We start from the raw sequence: 17,139 nt of genomic DNA on the forward strand, positions 1-17,139 counted from the left end.
TATAAGTACAAAACAATGCTCTCAAAGTGTAATAAACATTCCTTTAATGTATCTCATAAACTGCACTCATAACAGTACAGATTGTCATTTGTATCTATATATGCTTTATTTATATGACACAATTTCATTTTATTCATAGTATGGTACACTGATATACACTACTTTGGAAATGCTTAGGGTCAGTAAGATTTTTAAGATGTCTTTAAAAGAAGTCTCTTCTGCTTATCAAGAGTGCATTTCAAGTAAAACACTAATATTGCGAAATGTTATTACAATTTAAAATTACAGTTTCAATATATTTTAAAACGTAATTTATTCCTGGAATGGCAAAGTTTTTAGCATCATTACTCCAGTCTTGAGTGTCACATATTTCTTCAAGTTTCAAATCATTCTAATATGCTGAATCGGTGCTCAAACATTTCCTCTTATTATTGAAGTTTTACTGTCATCCATAATGAATATACCCCAAATATGTAAACAGTATATTTTTTATATATTTTCTACTTACTTTTCATCTCTTTTCTGATCCTCTGTTTCTGTTTTTATTAGCTTTTCCCCCGTCTCTTCTTTCTCCTTCTCACTTGTCTCATTCCCTCCTACTTTCTTCTCTTTTTCTCCCAGGTTCTCCTCACCTCCATCACCCTCTCCTCTCTCTCCTTCCACTACAGGCTCCTCTTCCTCTTCATCTTCTTTCTCCCCTTCCCCATCCCCATCCCCAATCTCCCTCTCTTTTACCTTTTCCCACTCTTCTATTTCTCCCTGTGCACCCTCGGCCACAATGCCTTCCCATCCTTCAGTCTGCAGTTCCAGTTGTTCCACTCTTTGCATCATTTTTCGGGCAGTAGATTCCAGTTCTGCGATCAGCCGAGCCAGTTTGGTCTGCAATGTCTCTAGGCTGGCCTCTAAGCGCTTCACCTTGTCCTCTGTTTTCTCCACTTCTCCCTCCGCTCCGTCTGTCTCTTCCAGCATCCCCATCTTTGTCAGGATCTGACGACCCTTCTCCTCCAACAGGCGTTTGGCTGCAGGGTACTCGAGAAGTGTTTCAGTCAGGTCCTCTTTTGAAAGGCTGAACAGATCTGAGTGACCAATGCTGCGAATGTTGGCTGTTCGTCGGTTTCCTGATTTGTTACCTGTTAACCATATATGTTATTGTATATGGTTATTCTTTATGCGTTTCAAAACAGCGAAATATAGCTGTATATACAGCTGAGGTCAAAAGTTTACATACACCTTGGAGAATCTGCAAAATGTTCACAAAAAAGACATTCACGTATAGTTGAATTTATACAAAATGACCCTGTTCAAAAGTTTACATACACTTCATTCTTAATACTGTGTTGTTACCTGAATTATCCAGAGGTGTGTTTTATTCATTTATTAATTTTGTTTAGTGATAGTTGTTCATGAGTCCCTTGTTTGTCCTAAACAGTCAAACTGTCTGCTGTTCTTCAGAAAAACCCTTTAAGTGCCACAAATTCTTTTGTTTTTCAGCATTTTTGTGTATTTGAACTAGGGCTGCACGATTAATCGCACGATGTTGTGAGGTGCGTTTTGTCAATGAAGCCGGTACTTTGATTAGTAGTAAATCTCCATCACGTGCATTCAGCACGTGCATTCAGCGTTCGGCAATTGATACACAGAGGCATAAATCACTGACAAGCTACGCCAAATCGCGCTCAAAATCGAATGCGTCAGTGATTTACGTCTCTGTGTACTTGCCGCTCCAGCTGAACGCACGTGATGGAGATTTACTACTAATCAAAGTACCGGCTTCATTGACTAAACGCGCCTCACAACATCGTGCAATTAATCGTGCAGCCCTAATTTGAACCCTTTCCAACAATGACTGTATGATTTTGAGATTCATCTTTTTACACTGAGGACAACTCATATGCAACTATTACAGAAGGTTCAAATGCTCACCAAAAAGCCAGGGTGTACTGTACATTTTTCTTATTTTGTCTAACTATCATATATTTTTTAGTTTAGTAGAGCACTTCAAGAGCTATAGAAGATAAATACATGTTTTCCAGAAGACGAAATAAGTTAAATATACCTTGACCATCAAAGTCAAAAGTTTTTTTACCCCCGGCTCTTTGTGCATTGTGTTTCCTTCTGAAGCATCAGTGAGCATTTGTAATTTCTGGAAAGTGTAATTTCTTGTTACATTTTATCATGCACAGAAGAAGAAAATCACTTTATTATTACTAAACTATTTTTATATTTCCATAACAATAAAATTCATTTTAGGTGTTGTTGTGGAAGGAAATTACAAAAACTTTAACCATCACCATGTTGATGGATATACTGTATGTTGTGAATATAAGGAATATGATTCATTTGAATGTAGTGAGTCTTTAGCATTTCTTACCTTTGATATTAAGGATACTGATTTCTCCAAAGAAGTTTCCATCCCCCAAAACAGCAAACTGAGTGACTCCATCATCTGCGACCACTGCCAGCTTCCCCTCTTTAATAATGTACATTTCATGACCTACATCACCCTTCTTGCATACATACTCTCCTGGGCTATACACCTAAAAAGGACAGCAATGATTAGAGTGTGTATTGTATGATTTACTAGCAAATGATACAGTCTAATAATGACAACAGTATAAAGATAACATTGCTGAGGTAATGTACAACATGCAAGTCTCAGTTCAACTGGCTCTAATGTTAGACTTAATCCTGTCCAGGTGTGCCACCTGTTTTCTAACCTGTGGGGTGAGTTTAAGTACCAGCTGCTCCAACAGACTGGTCTCACAGTTCTGAAAGATGGTGACTTTAGACAGAGTGGGCAGATGCACGCTCACGGCAATTGCTGTCTGAAGCGTGAGAGGAAGATGTTGAAGAATCTCATTCTCCCGTGTGATCTTTCTGTTCCAGACACATGAGACGATTTGGATGGGACAAACATTTAAATGGTATTAATGAGGGAGGAACTGCTTTAAGGCATTTAATATCATGTTCATAAGTAAAAACTGGCAAAAATAATTTGTTCTTTTTTCAGTTGCCACTTGTATATTTTGTTCTCTTTTGAAATTTAGCACTACCATTCAAAAGTTTGGGGCCAATACGTTTTTTTAAAAAGATGTCTTTAATGCTCACCAATGCTGTATTTATCTGATCAAAAATACAATAAAAAGGTAATATTGTGAAATATTCTTAGAAGTTAAGATAATATTTTACATTTACATGATGCTTCAGAAATCACTCTACTATGCTGATTTGGTGGTTAAGAAACATTTCTTATCTTTGTGAAAACCATGATACATTTTTTCAGGATTCTTTCAATAATGTTTTTTTTTGTAACAAAGGTCTTTAGTGTCACTTTTGGCCAATTTAATGCATCCTTGCTCAATAAAAGTATTAAAATATCTTACTAACCCCAGATTTCTGAATGGTAGTGTAGATGTAGCTTAAAGGGATAGTCGTTCCAAACAGACCTTTGTTCACCTTCAGAACACATATCAAGATATTTTTTGATGAAATCCGAGAGCTTTCTGACCCTGCATTGACAGCCATAGATTACCACATTCAAGGCTAAGAAACGTAGTAATGATATTATTAAAATAGTCCATGTGACATCAGTGGTTCAACCTTATATTTTATGAAGCTACTAAAATACTTTTTGTGCGCAAAGAAAACAAGCCACAGTGACTGTAACACTTGTGAATGGCGGAGGAGAATAATGGAAGAGAAGAATTGTTGAATCAAGTCATCATTTTTGTTTTCTTTGCACACTAAAAAGTATTCTTGTAGCTTCATAAAATTACTGTTGAACCACTTTTGTCACATGGACTATTTTAACTATGTCCTTATGTTTCTGGGCCTTGAACGTGGTAGTTGTGTTGCTGTCTATGCAGGGTCAGAAAGCTCTCGGATTTCATCGAAAATATCTTGTGTTCCAAAGATGAACAAGGTCTTATGGGTTTGGAACGACATGAGGGTGAGTAATTAATGACATAATCTTCAATTTTGGGTGAACTATTCCTTAAAGTGTCATTAAATAGACTATAACAGGAAGACCCACTTGTTGATGTGCAGATGCTGGTACCAGTCATTGACGCGTTTCTGCAGTTCTTTGCTGATGCGCCTGCTTCGCAGGTAACCCTTTACCAGCTCGTGATTGGGAAAAAACACGTTGTCACGATCACGCAAGCTTGATATCACGTCCCCCATGCTTCCCACGACGGAAGCAAACACCAGCACGGCGATCAACATGTCTGCGATCAAAAACAGATATTCTTCTTCGCGTTCGGGCGTCGGAGTGTCACCCACTGTGGTGAGGATGAGAGTGGAAAACCAGAAACAGTAAAAGTACTGGCGTCTCGTGGAAGCAAATTCCGGGTCGGTGATGTTGGGATAGACCCAGGGATCTGCACCGAAGCCTATGTAATTAGACAGAGAGAAGTAGACGCAGGCATTCCAGTGGATAAGCACGAAAATATACAGCATGAGTTTGGCAACGCGGAAGGTGTTCGGATAGGATGTGCGCGTTTCCATGCGGTCCAAGGCCTCGTTCAAACGGCCCGTGCGCAGGAAGCGGTTGACCCGAACAAAAGGTGTGTGGATCCCCAGTTTCAGGTAGAGCAGATCAGTAGGCAACAGGGAGGCTATGTCCCACTTAAAGCGAGGGGAGCGCCGGTAACGCGTTTTCAAAAGGGACAAGTCTCGCACCAGGATACCCTGCTCCAGATAACCTGTAAAAAATAAAAGCCTTTTTTTAAAAATGGTATCTAGAGGTTTTCCAGTGGCGATCTGAAGAACAGCAAATGTTGTCTCAAGTTGCTTTTCATTTGTAACTTTCCCAAAAAAGTTTACTAATTTTCAAATACTCTAAATTTACGTAATTAAATTTTATAATTAAAATTCTAAGTTTCTTAGAAATTCTAAGTCAATCTCTGCTGAAACAAAATATAAAATTAAAAAGTATATGCAAAGACAAAAAATTGAGCGTTTTCAAGACTCTTCATCAAACGGCCATATTGAAAACAATGCCACTGACTGAACTGAACAAAACTTGCATATTTTGTTGATTATTGCTGCTGAAAATGGTCAATTGTTGTCATGTTTTGGGCTGTACTAATCAGTTGGACCGGGAAAGCATTTGGAGTACTATAGACTGCCAAAAGTTACAACAAATCAAGGAGAAGAGTGCAAAAAAAACTGTCTGAGGAACAAAAGGCGATGCCAAACTGAACTAGGATTTCCAGGGCAAGAATCTTGACAACATTCGTGTTTGTTCTTATAATTTCTGGTCAGGTATGTGAAATATTAGGCTAATACCCTGCTGAAAAAAAACTTAGGCTGGTTGGCTGGTCTAAGTAGGTTTAAGCTGGAAGTAGCTGGTTTTAGCTGGTTTAGCTAAGACCAGCCTGGCCAGGATGGAAAAGTGGTCAAAACCCCTCTAAAACCAGCCTGCTGACCAGCTATGACCAGCTAAAACCAGGCTGGTTGACCAGCTAAATCCAGCCAATCAGCCTAGGCTGGTTTTTTTCATATTTACCACCTATTAACTTTAGTTTGTCAAAATATTGTGCCCTTTCCTGCATACTAAGTCCTTCTTTATATGATTTAGCAGCTTCCACACATTTTTTTTTTCTGTGGTTTAGACAGCATAAATTAGCAGAGCACATATTCAGTCGTACAATAACCGTGCAATCCATGCTGTTGTTTACATCCGAGTATCTCCAATATTGGCCACACATCTGGTTAACTGACCAAATTGCGAGGTAAGTGCAAACCCTCTATAAACACATAAAGTGACAAGATGCACACTTACCTGTGCGAAACCCAATAACTGTGTCAACCACAAAGAACAAATCACAGATATAGTCCAAGGTGAGCCATGCTGCCAAATATGTTTCCTCAATTGCATAGAAACATGTCCTTTTAACAAAACACAGATATTTTAACATCAGTTCTCTCTGTATACACAAGCATAATGACATCTTATCAAATTAACTAGCTACTGCTAGGATTTGATATCCAAAAAATATAATATGAGCATATTTGGAATCATTTATTTATTTTTTGGCATTTTTGCCTTTATAATGATTGGACAGATCAGACGTGACAGGAAGCGAAGTGGGAGAGAGATGGGGGGCAGGATTGGGAAAGGTCCTCAAGTTGGGATTCGAACACAGGACACCCACTCAATGGCGCTGTATGGCGACGTGCTGCCCACAAGGCTATCGCCGCCGACTGGAATTATTTTTAGAGCTAAAATTTTATTGTCTTTGTTAATATTGTCATTTCACAGTTACACAAATTTTCTAAAATGAATGATATATTAAAATATATACTGAAATATATACTAAATTGGTACAGGTGTAGCTTAACATGAGTCAAACCTTAGTATTTTCTTACCTGAATATTATGATGACCCAGTTGTAGCAGATAGGAAGTATCATAATTTGTAACCATGTGTAGTAAAACTCTTCTGATGGATCAATTACCCAGTCCTTCCAACTGAGAAATTAGAAAATGTTGTATTAGTGTTTTTGTATACAGTAGTACAGTTTCTTTTATTTAAAAAAAAAACTTAAAATGGCCCGAAACTCTAATTATTTCTTTAAATAGTGTGTGTTTGAATCAATGTTTGTTGTCAGAATTAAACATAATAAAGCTTTTACATTATAACATTACAATATCAAATGTAAAAACAACATATTTGAAGTAAAACTTACTTTATTTTTGTTGTCTCTTCTTTCTTCTTCTCTTTTGCTTCTTGTTCCTTATTCTCACCCCCTTCATCATTCTTGTTCATGCGTTGCCATATGAAAAGCCTTGCCCATCGATTTATATTCATGTTTAGTATTTACAAAGAAAATACGAAGATAAGATAGTTTATAACAACATTACAAGACAGATGAAGGAAACACAACCATTGTTTCACCACATAGCTGTGTCATCATAACAACAAGCAACCCCACCCATACAACACAGGTGTTATGTGATGCTCATTGCCATGACAACATTCCTCCAGGGAAACAGGTAAGCAGTTTTCTCTTGGCTCAGCAATCTGTGTGAACCAATCAGATGTCTGACATCTGAAATTTAAAATATTTTTTGGTACTTCCAAAATCATCCAGCAAGTATGTAAAATGAGTCACTGGGCTTACAAACAAATAATAGCTCTATTACACTAGTCAAAAGTTTTTGAACAGTAAGATTTTTAATGTTTTTAAAGAAATCTCTTCTGCTCACAAAGCTTGCATTTATTTGACCCAGAATACAGCAAAAGCAGTAATATTATGAAATATTTTTACTATTTAAAATAAATGCTTTCAATTTGAATTTTAAATTGTAAATTATTCCTGTGATCAAAGCTACATTTTCAGCAGCATTACTCCAGTCTGCTGTGTTATCCTTTAGAAATCATTATAATATGCTGATTTGCTGTTCAAGAAACATTTGTTATCATTTTTATCAATATTTAAAACAGTTGAGTACATTTTCTTCAGGATTTTTTGATGAATAGAAAGGTCCAAAAATCAGCATTTATCTGAAATAAAAAGCTTTTGTAACATTATACACTATACCATTTTTTTACTCTTTTTTTGGGGCAAAGAAATTATAAAAATTAATACTTTTAATTAGCAAGGATGCTTTAAATTGATTAAAATGATGATGAATAATGATAAAGACATTTATAATGTTACAAAAGATTTCAGATAAATGCTGTTCTTCTGAACTTTCTATTCATCAAAAAAAAAAACTGAAAAAATTCTACTCAGCTGTTTTCAACATAATAATAATAATGAATGTTTTATGAGCAGCAAATCAGAATATCAGAATGATTTCTGAAGGATCATGTGACTGGAGTAATGATGCTAAAAATTCAGGAATAAATCACAGGAATAAATTACATTTGAATAAAATATATTCAAATAGTAATAGATTTGCTGTACTTTAGATAAAGTAAATGCAGGCTTGGTGAGTAGAAGAGACTTCCTAAAAACATTAAAAATCTTACTGTTCAAAAACTTTTTACTGGTAGTTTCTCTAAACTATACAGTATAATATATATAATATTATGCTTTATTATCAATAAAGTATTTTGGAATCATTTTTCATTATTTTAACTGTACGGAGATAAAAAATACCACTTGGTGGCAGCATTTATATCAAAGGTGTTTTGTTCTGCACAGCGGTAGACGCATTTACCTACCATGCCGTGGCTGTGGCCAGCTCATGAATATTAATTACGTTCCGTGTCTGGCCGCACCTTAAAGGTCACAAGCCAACGTAACGTCATCGTGATCTAATTAATATTCATTACGCCACTTAATCAATTCTCCAATTTCACCGGCGGTGGCGCTCCGAGCAAAACAACAGACTTCTCGCCATGGCCGCCACCCCTCCAAGTAGGGCTCAGTGTAACGTCACAGCGTCCCGTGCGCGTGGGTGTGTCCGTGGAATCTGAGGAGAAAGATGGCTGCGGGACGAAGGGAGAGGTTGACAAATCTGAGATTCGCTGTTTCAGGATAGACAGGTTGCGGCGGAGGACGAAGCGGAAAACAGCACTCGCTTGCGTAAGTATTTTTTGCTCAGGTTTTAACGGTCGAATCGGGCTGTGTGGTCTCGTCAGCTTTCGTTTCCCGCTTGGCTTGCGAGCTCAACGGACAGCGTCAAATCAAATCTGACCCATTGCGAGCTCACCGTGCGGCTAACGGTGAAACTCCACACAGATGAGATGAGAAATAACTCTGCTAGTGAAAGAAAATATGCGGACACCCTATAAACCACGGTAACGTTGGACGCGTGAAGAGAATTAGGTTTGATTTGAGTTATCCACTTGACATAACCACATAGAATAACGGTTCTTAACCGTTCACTGACCAGTGTGTGTTTAAAACGACACATCACTGCGTGGGAATGTGTAGCGTGACACATACTCGTACTGAAAGTGAGAAAGAGAGAGCTGCATTGGCATAAACTTGAATATGTGATTGACAGCTGGTTAGGTATTTGTAGGTCAGCTTCTTGGTACTGTATGAAGCACTAAAGCGATTCTGTTGTCGTGTTGTTTACTGTACTTTTATACGTGGCTTTTGACCTGCACAGTTTTATTGTCATAAGTTTGACAGGTAAAATGAACCCCAGGCTTCAAAATGACTGTTATGTTGTTGTGTAACCTGCGTACTCAAAACTTGGCTGTTGGAGCCTGTGGCAATTATGATGCATCATTTCAGTCCAAATAATATACAATCATGTGGTCTATCCTTTGTAACTAACCTGTTTTCAAACGAGTCAAACCTTAAGTCTGATTATGATAGTTTATGCAATTCAGATGTGATGTGTGGTTTAAAACAATTCCTTATGAATATGATTATGGCTACAGCACTGGAAGCTGCTCCCTGGATGTGTCATTGATATAAAAGCCTGTTGAGCTTTTTACAAAGGCTGTGCATTGCTAAGTTGCTATATTTATCAACAGATGTGAGAGTATTTAAGTCCTTGGCCTTGTTTTTGAGGGTTTCTGCGTTGAATGTATGCTCTACGTTTGTAATAGAGAGTTTGCACCATTAACGGGATGCGCAGCCATATCGGTGATACTCGGATGTAAACAATAGCATGGATTGCACGGTTAATGTACTGCTGAATACGTTGTTCTGCTAATTTATGCTGTCTAAACCACAGAAAAAAGTGTGGAAGCTGCTAAATCATATAGGGAAGGATTTAGTAAGCAGGAAAAGGCACAATATTTTGACAAACTAATGTTAATAGGTGGTAAACATGGTATTAATTAGGTATTAAGATATTAGCCTAATATTTCATCTACCTCACCGGAAACAATAACAACAAAGACGAATGCTCTGGAAATCCTGGTTCAGTTTGTCCAACCACAACAGTTTTTTGCACTCTTCTTCTTCTTCTTCTTCATGTGTTATAACTTTTGGCATTCTATAGTACTCTAAATGGACTAAAACCAATTAGTACAGCCCAAAGCATGACAATAATTGACAATTCTCAGCAGCAGTAATTAGCAAAAGATACAAGTTTCGTTCGGTACAGTGTCATTGTTTACTTTTAGTGCTGCCAATATGGCCGATTGATGACATGGCATGAAAACACTAGGTGATAATAGCAGGGTTATGAGTGGAAGCAGAGATTTTAATTGGTCTGTGGAAAAGTTGATGCTCTAGTAAGTTTTCAGCCTTGTTTCTGTTGATAGTCTCTGTATTATTTACCATTCAACAGGTTTTAGTTTAGTATTTCATTATTTTGGGTGTAGGATTCTGGGATTTCTCTCATCTACTCATTAATCACTATTATCTAAAATAGTATTGCACCTTTTCAACTTACATCTTATTGTAACAAATTCAGTGTAAAGCCCGTTTTGCACACATTTTTACTTGGACAAGCCGATGTCTATTATGATTAAGTCCAAGTGTTATGTTTAGTATAATTGAGATACAATTAAAATTTTTAATGAATGTTTTGATTTTTTTTACTTGTATAGTTTCTTTATTTTTTTTAATTTTGTTGTGTTTTGGTATCTTTTATATGTCTATTATAGTTTTGAACTCATTTCAGTAAATTTTTATCTCAGCTTTTGTTATGCTAATACATCAAGTTAAAGTAAATGGAAAAACCTGTTGTGTTCCGGTTTATTTCCCCTTCGGCAAGTGTTACAGCAGTCCTAAACTCATTTCAGTGTCAGAATGACTGAACTTTGAACTTATGATGATTAAAACCCAAGGAATGAATTGACATGTAGTGCAAACAAACTTGCTTTCATTCTTTCTCTCTCTTGCTCTGTTCCTTTTTATTTCCAACCGTCAGTGGTCAACACTTTCTAGTTGGATTCCAATGAATTTAGTCAGTTATAGTTTCTTATGATTCATCTTTTCCATTTTTGCCTCCACTGGCATAAATATGAAACATTCCAAAAGAGAAGTAAATACATGGTCTGAAAATTAAATCATAATGAAGTATAAGAATTTGGTGGTAAATACATGTTTCAAATGTCCTTTCTTTTAAATAACCTTGGCTTAGATTTACAGAGTAATGTGAAACATGGAGAAAACAGCCTTGTTTAAGCAGACTATTGTAAGTTTTGTTATATATCTTGATCGATGGTATAGTGATTAAAGAGAAGAACTGTTATCTATTAACCCCCCCTTTTTGTTTTTACTGGTAGCAGCACAGATCCGTAACCGTAAGGTAACCTCCACCTCATCAGCTAAAAGAATGTACTGATGTGATTCTAGTAATTACACCTGCTCGTTTACTTGCTCCTGATCTGTTAACCTGCCATTAAGACTTTACCTGTGAGCTGCCAAGACAGACACCTGGCTAATGATTCATTGACCTGAGGACTAAAAGAAAGAGAGAGAGCCCTCTCCATTCGCTTCTCTATCTCTCTCTCTTTCTCTCCACCCCTTTTTCCCTGCTGTCACATTCTCAAACAGCCTTGCACTATAATATAGGTCAACATCCAAAGCCATTGCTATAACAATTGTTTTGTAATTGATTTGTCAGCAGTGTGTGTTTTAAATTAAAAAATAATTTACCACAAATGCTTATATGATGTTTATAATGTAATTGATGTGAAGCATGTAAAACATGCGCAAAACACACACATTTGCATTTGTGCTGAATGAGAGCATTATTCAGGCCTAAATGTATTTGTATGGCACATCTCACACAGGCTGATAGTTTTGGTTTCACTTCTAATAAATTTGTTTAGGCTTGGCATTTAATAAGAAATATTGTTAATAATGAATGCAAATTTAATTTCTTTTTTGTTTTATACTTACATTTTCATACCTGTTCTATTCTGAATATTAAATTTAAAGTATTTGATGTGGAGTGAGGGGGAGTAATATAGGGTTTATAATGTTTGTAAATGCTTTTTTATTTACCAAATTTTAGATTATTTCTGAATGTGATAATAAAATGTGATTGTCCCAATGTGAATGCAGTGCGCCTTATAGTCAGGTGCAATTTATTTTCCAGAAAATACAGTATAGTATGCAAAACTGATTTTGGTAAATGCTTAATTTACTGACATCTCATGCTGAATTATTTTATTGATTATATATGTTAATTTTTTTTTTTTTTTTTGAGCCTCAGCCCTTGAACTCTGCATTTTAAAGCCCCGGTCACACTAGACTTTGAGTATGCGAAATTCCTTCGGATGCTGCTGCAACGGTCGTGATATGACGTCATGCTCTGCAGCTTCTTTTTTAAAAGTGAAATTCAGCAAATGACACTAATAATACATTTAAATGTAAAAACATACAATCTACTACACTTTACCGCAGTCCTGCAGTTTTAAATGTTTAAATTTAAGGTTCTTTTCATTCAGCTAGAGGTCATGCTGTGATGTATCGATCTCCTGTTGGTGACACAGAGTCATGTGATGCGAATTCGTTGGTCAAAGTTCACCAAGTTTGAACTTTCAAACGCAGCGAAATGCAAAAATATTTCGCATGGGCTTGCGTTTCCGGTCTAACGCATTCGCATGTGTATGAATGGAAGTCAATGGAACGAAAAGTGTAGTGTGACCTTAAGGCAACGTTACAGACAAGATTTATGTTATATTCTATTTCATGCTGTTCTGATTTGACACTGATTTGATCATCCAAGGGAAGGCCTGAATTACTCTCCTTACTGTTGAGCCTTGGTGTTTACGAGTCAGAGTAAGCAGTATGCATTTGCATTAATGACTTACGAGTACATGTTTGTGCACATGACGCAGGTGTCTCCTCTACGTGTCCTTACTGCTCGGGAGATGTTCTTGCGTTCAGCACAGTCGTCCTCACCAATGATATATTGATTCTACAAAACAATTTCTGAAGCACCTTGTGTGTGACTGTTGGTGAGTCACAACAGTTTGTGTTTGTTCATGTTTTAAAAGACATATAGATGTGAATCTTGATACGCCAGTAGTGTGCATCTGTGGTGTTTGTGGTTGCAGGGTCGATAAAGAAATCACAGTGAAACACAAGGAGCTGACTGTTCTCCCTGGGGCATTAAGCAGTCAGTAAGCGAGCAGAGCCGACTGACTCTGGACTACTCAGATAATCTCCGCTGTTTAGTCCCATTACAGCACCACTAGTTGTATTAGGCAGGAATGTTGCAGCCAGCAAAGCATTTGTAAAACATTACAAAATTATTGATCTCAGAGTGGAAACTTGTAGGTGAGCTTGCTTTCTCAATGTCTTTGTGAGTTACCAAAAATTTATCTTGGGATTTGTTAAGCAGGTGAGTGGCAATGTCAATAAGACCAGGATGAGGCACACAAATTATTCTTTGTATTGGTGTGGCAGCTAATATTAATTGTAGGCGAGAAGTATGCTATCTGTGTTGGTTAGGGGTGTAACGATATGCCTAGGTCACGATACGGTACGTATCCCGATATTGGGTTCACGATACGATACGTATCATGATATTTTGAACAAAAATTAAAACATGAAACTGAAACAACAGATTTATTAAAAAAAAAAAAAAAACTAATTTCAATTTCAATCAGCTTTACATACAAGGTCACATTTTAAGGTTTAATAAAAACCTTCTGTATTAAAATTAACAACTGATAAGGTCTGTCTGTCACTGAATTTTTTTTTTTAAATTTAACATGATAGTGATAAAATTGTCAAGATGTCAAATTCTTTAAACCTGCTAGCGATGCAAGATTCTATGTGTGTGCGAAACAGAGTCCTACTCGACGGGTGAACCGCTATAACTGACGTAATGGTGGAATAATATTTATCTGTCAGGTGCAGTGCGGGTGACATGCACAGGTATTTGCTCTTTGGACTCAATCCGGTACACGCTGACGCTGCTCTGACGGTCCCGTGCTTGTGTTCGCGCTCTGTCTGAAGACCGTTTAAAAGCCATTTCACATGGGACGCGGTGGAATCTCTGCGCGGCTGCCGCTTTCTCTCATAGTGAAAGTGTTTTGCGGTCGAGCTGGTGTTCGTGACGCGGGCTCGGGGTAAACGTATTGCAAACAACAAGGTCTCATTTTACTTTACAAAAACAAAATAAATGAAACGTAATGAAAATACTATATGTGTTATTTGCTATTTGTCATTTTATGGGACAATGACTAGCGTGGTTTTCGTGTCAGACACAGTTTACTATGACATTTTACACATAATTGTATTTTTACTGCGCTGGCTATATTACACGCATTTTCTGGATTTTTTTTTTTTCTTTATTAATAGCCTTTCTCCGTATTTTATGGATCATGCAGCTCCGAAATGTTGCCATACTGCTGACTTAAATGAGGAGGGAGGGTCCGCAATCTCTGAGTTGGTTGCCATGTTTCTTCACGTTCTTTTTCAACTAACGTTAGCTCAACTTTTGCAGGCAGGCGTCACATGATTGGAAAGGTAGTCACGGGGTGTCGCGATTCTCCCTTATTACACCGCGACACAGGATCGTGGATCTGAGTGTCTCGATTTCGATTTCATATCGCGTATCGTTACAGCCCTAGTGTTGGTACAGATGGCCTGGTTGCACCATTGCACTTAGGGGCGTCCCGAGTTCGAGTCCTGGCTCGTGGAGGTTTCCTGATCCCCCCCCCCCCGCCCCCCCCTCTGTCTCCCACTTTTCTTGCTGTCTACTTATGGTCCTGTCAAAAAAAATGCATAAAACACCAAATCGTAAAAAAGCATACTATCTGCAGGGTTTAAAAAGCCGTATTTCAAAGTGTCCTAATATTGTGTTGGAGTCACCTAAAAGAGGTTTAAATGCATCTAAGGTCAGAAAACATTGCAATTTTCTCAGAATATACATTCAGTATTAGAATCAGTTTGCAATTTCTTTTGAGAGACATTGTCTTTATTTATCATGCACTTTTTTTGATTAACAACAAAAACATTTTTTGTTGTTAATAAAAAAAAAGTAAAAAATTGTAAAAAAAAAAAAAAAAAAAAAAATTGTATCTTCCACTGTATTTTTGTTTTGTTTTTAAGTACAAATATCTGAACATCCTTAAATCAAGACACAATTACTTGAGATGAAAATTAAACATATAAAGTCTTGTTTTCTAAGAAACTGAACAAAATTTAAGAGCGTTTGTTCTTAAAACATGAATAAACATTTGTTAAGGGTAGAGGTCGAACGATATTGGTTTTTACCGATACCGATAGCTAGGTTGGACCACACTGGCCGATACCGATTAATTAACCGATAGTTTTTGAAAATGGATACTGATAGGCAACTAAAAATTTTTAAAAAGTACTAAACCATACTTTGTAAATGAATAAAATTAATATTATTTATATATTGATCATTAAAGTTATTTCATAATTTCATAATCATTAATGTTAACAAAATAAACTTCAAAATTTAACAATAGGCCCCTATATCAGTAAATGTTGAAATTAACACTCTAACCAGGAACAACTATTCTACAGCTTTCATCAATGTTAGTTGTTGTTACAAATGGGCTCAAAGGAGTGGGAATCTTTACATTTTAACAATATGTAAAATTGCAGTTTATATGCTTTTTGTTTATTTTTGGAATCTCTGTATGTCAGTACTGCCATCTTAAAATTAAGATTCAATTTAATTAGATTTTATTTCAAATTTATTTCGTGCAGAATTTACTTTATTTTTTTTATTATAAACAGGCTACTTTTTAAAACAATAGACCGTCACATAGACAGTGGCTGCTTTAACAGGCTTCAATGGATGCACAGACATTTTGATATATCAGATGTTTTGTCCTGCTCTGAAAACATAACTGACTGTGTGTGCTGTCCATCAGTTTTGAGTATTCGAAAAAGCAAGTGCATTTAACCGCATTCGCAATTGAGCTTTTTAGGACGAACAAACACAAAGAGCAAGTGAAAGTCTGTCAGTGCGCGAGTTTTGGGCATCTAATAGTACCGCATTACAAACGGCATTAATGAAGCCATATCTAAAGTGAAGCACGCACGTGTCTTATAGTGCAAATTCTGTGCAATGAAGCCTGCCGCGTCTCTAGCGCGCACACGTGCCATATGCGGGGAAAAACACAAGCTCATTGAAGAGAGGATTGCGATGCGTCGGAGAATCCATTTTTCAGCCACCCTTAATGAAACCGGGCAAAAGTGCAGCGCTGCGGTGCGCAGACAACTCGCAGGTATCACACACACCGGACTCGTCGCGTGTCGTTCAAGGGGAAGTCTAAAACAGTTTATTTAATCACCAAACGGGCAAATGTTTACTTAAAGAATGATCAAAAAGCGGCAAAGATTAGTTTAAAGAACAGATCAAACAAAAGAGAAAGAGCGATATATATTGTTGTAGCCATTTAAGATTTTTTTCTGTTTTACATTATGTTTAAATATTATTTGTTTGTGTTTTGTTTCAGTTCAATCTGTTTATTACGAAAGACATTTGTGTATGTTGTAAATGTCATAAAGGACGTGGTATGAATTGGACGGCAAGACGCCGGGAGAATGTGAAAGGGTCAGACACAATTTTTTGACCACTTCGTACGTTTTTATTTGTGGAAAATCCCTTCTTAAACGAATTTCGTTTTGTATAATTTTTATCTTAATTTTCAATACATATTTTTGTTGATCAGTTATTAAAATCAAATAAGAACAAGGAAAACATTGTGAAATAAAGTGCGTATGCTTCCGCGGCATGAAGAAAAGGCTAAAACTATAAAAATATAGCTCTATATGAAGCATGCAGACTTTATTAGAGCTACAGAAATACAAACGTTTTGCTTAAATGCACAATACTTAATCTTCCAGCCCAGGGTAAGTTTTTATGAACATTAACAAAGATTTGGGACAGATATGATGTAATGTGAAACTATGAATGGCGCGCTGTGGCGCAGCAGGATTTCTGTCGGCTAAATGAACAGTTTGTTTTCTCACATCAAGTCTTTAAATCTGCAATTTTGCTGGCTACCAATATGACCAGCTGGATATAAATCGATGCAAATATATGGTAACAATCCTGACATTAAGCATTGGTGTCAGACTTAAAGTCTCATACTGACAGCGGAGTGGAGCATGTGCCGCTTCAGCAAAGAAAGCAACCCGGAAAAAACTATCGGCAAGGATTTTTGCCGATAACCGATAGTTCCGCCAATCAACTATCGGTGCCGATTAATCGGCAAAACCGATACATCGGTCGACCTCTAGTTAAGGGGGTGTAAGAAAACTGAAATTA

The 17,139-nt window shown here is 36.9% G+C and overlaps 2 protein-coding genes across 2 annotated transcripts in view; one reads left to right on the forward strand and one right to left on the reverse strand.

Moving 5' to 3' along the window:
- Positions 1 to 504: 504 nt before the first annotated feature.
- Positions 505 to 6,814, reverse strand: cnga4 (cyclic nucleotide gated channel subunit alpha 4). The gene is made up of 7 exons (XM_073845346.1): positions 6,693 to 6,814; positions 6,373 to 6,474; positions 5,786 to 5,892; positions 4,034 to 4,703; positions 2,718 to 2,877; positions 2,372 to 2,537; positions 505 to 1,130 (listed from the first exon to the last, which is right to left on the reverse strand). Exons 1-7 carry the CDS (start codon positions 6,812 to 6,814, stop codon positions 505 to 507), a joined length of 1,953 nt encoding a protein of 650 aa, XP_073701447.1.
- A 1,606-nt stretch (positions 6,815 to 8,420) lies between these two features.
- fhip1b (FHF complex subunit HOOK interacting protein 1B) overlaps positions 8,421 to 17,139 on the forward strand; it is a 31,340-nt gene continuing 22,621 nt past the window's right edge. Inside the window, exon 1 of the mRNA XM_073845345.1 lies at positions 8,421 to 8,540. The gene's annotated coding sequence lies outside the window, so the exon portion shown is untranslated. The remainder of the gene's footprint in view (positions 8,541 to 17,139) is intronic.

Source organism: Garra rufa, chromosome 8, assembly GCF_049309525.1.
Source record: "Garra rufa chromosome 8, GarRuf1.0, whole genome shotgun sequence".
NCBI lineage: Eukaryota > Metazoa > Chordata > Actinopteri > Cypriniformes > Cyprinidae > Garra > Garra rufa.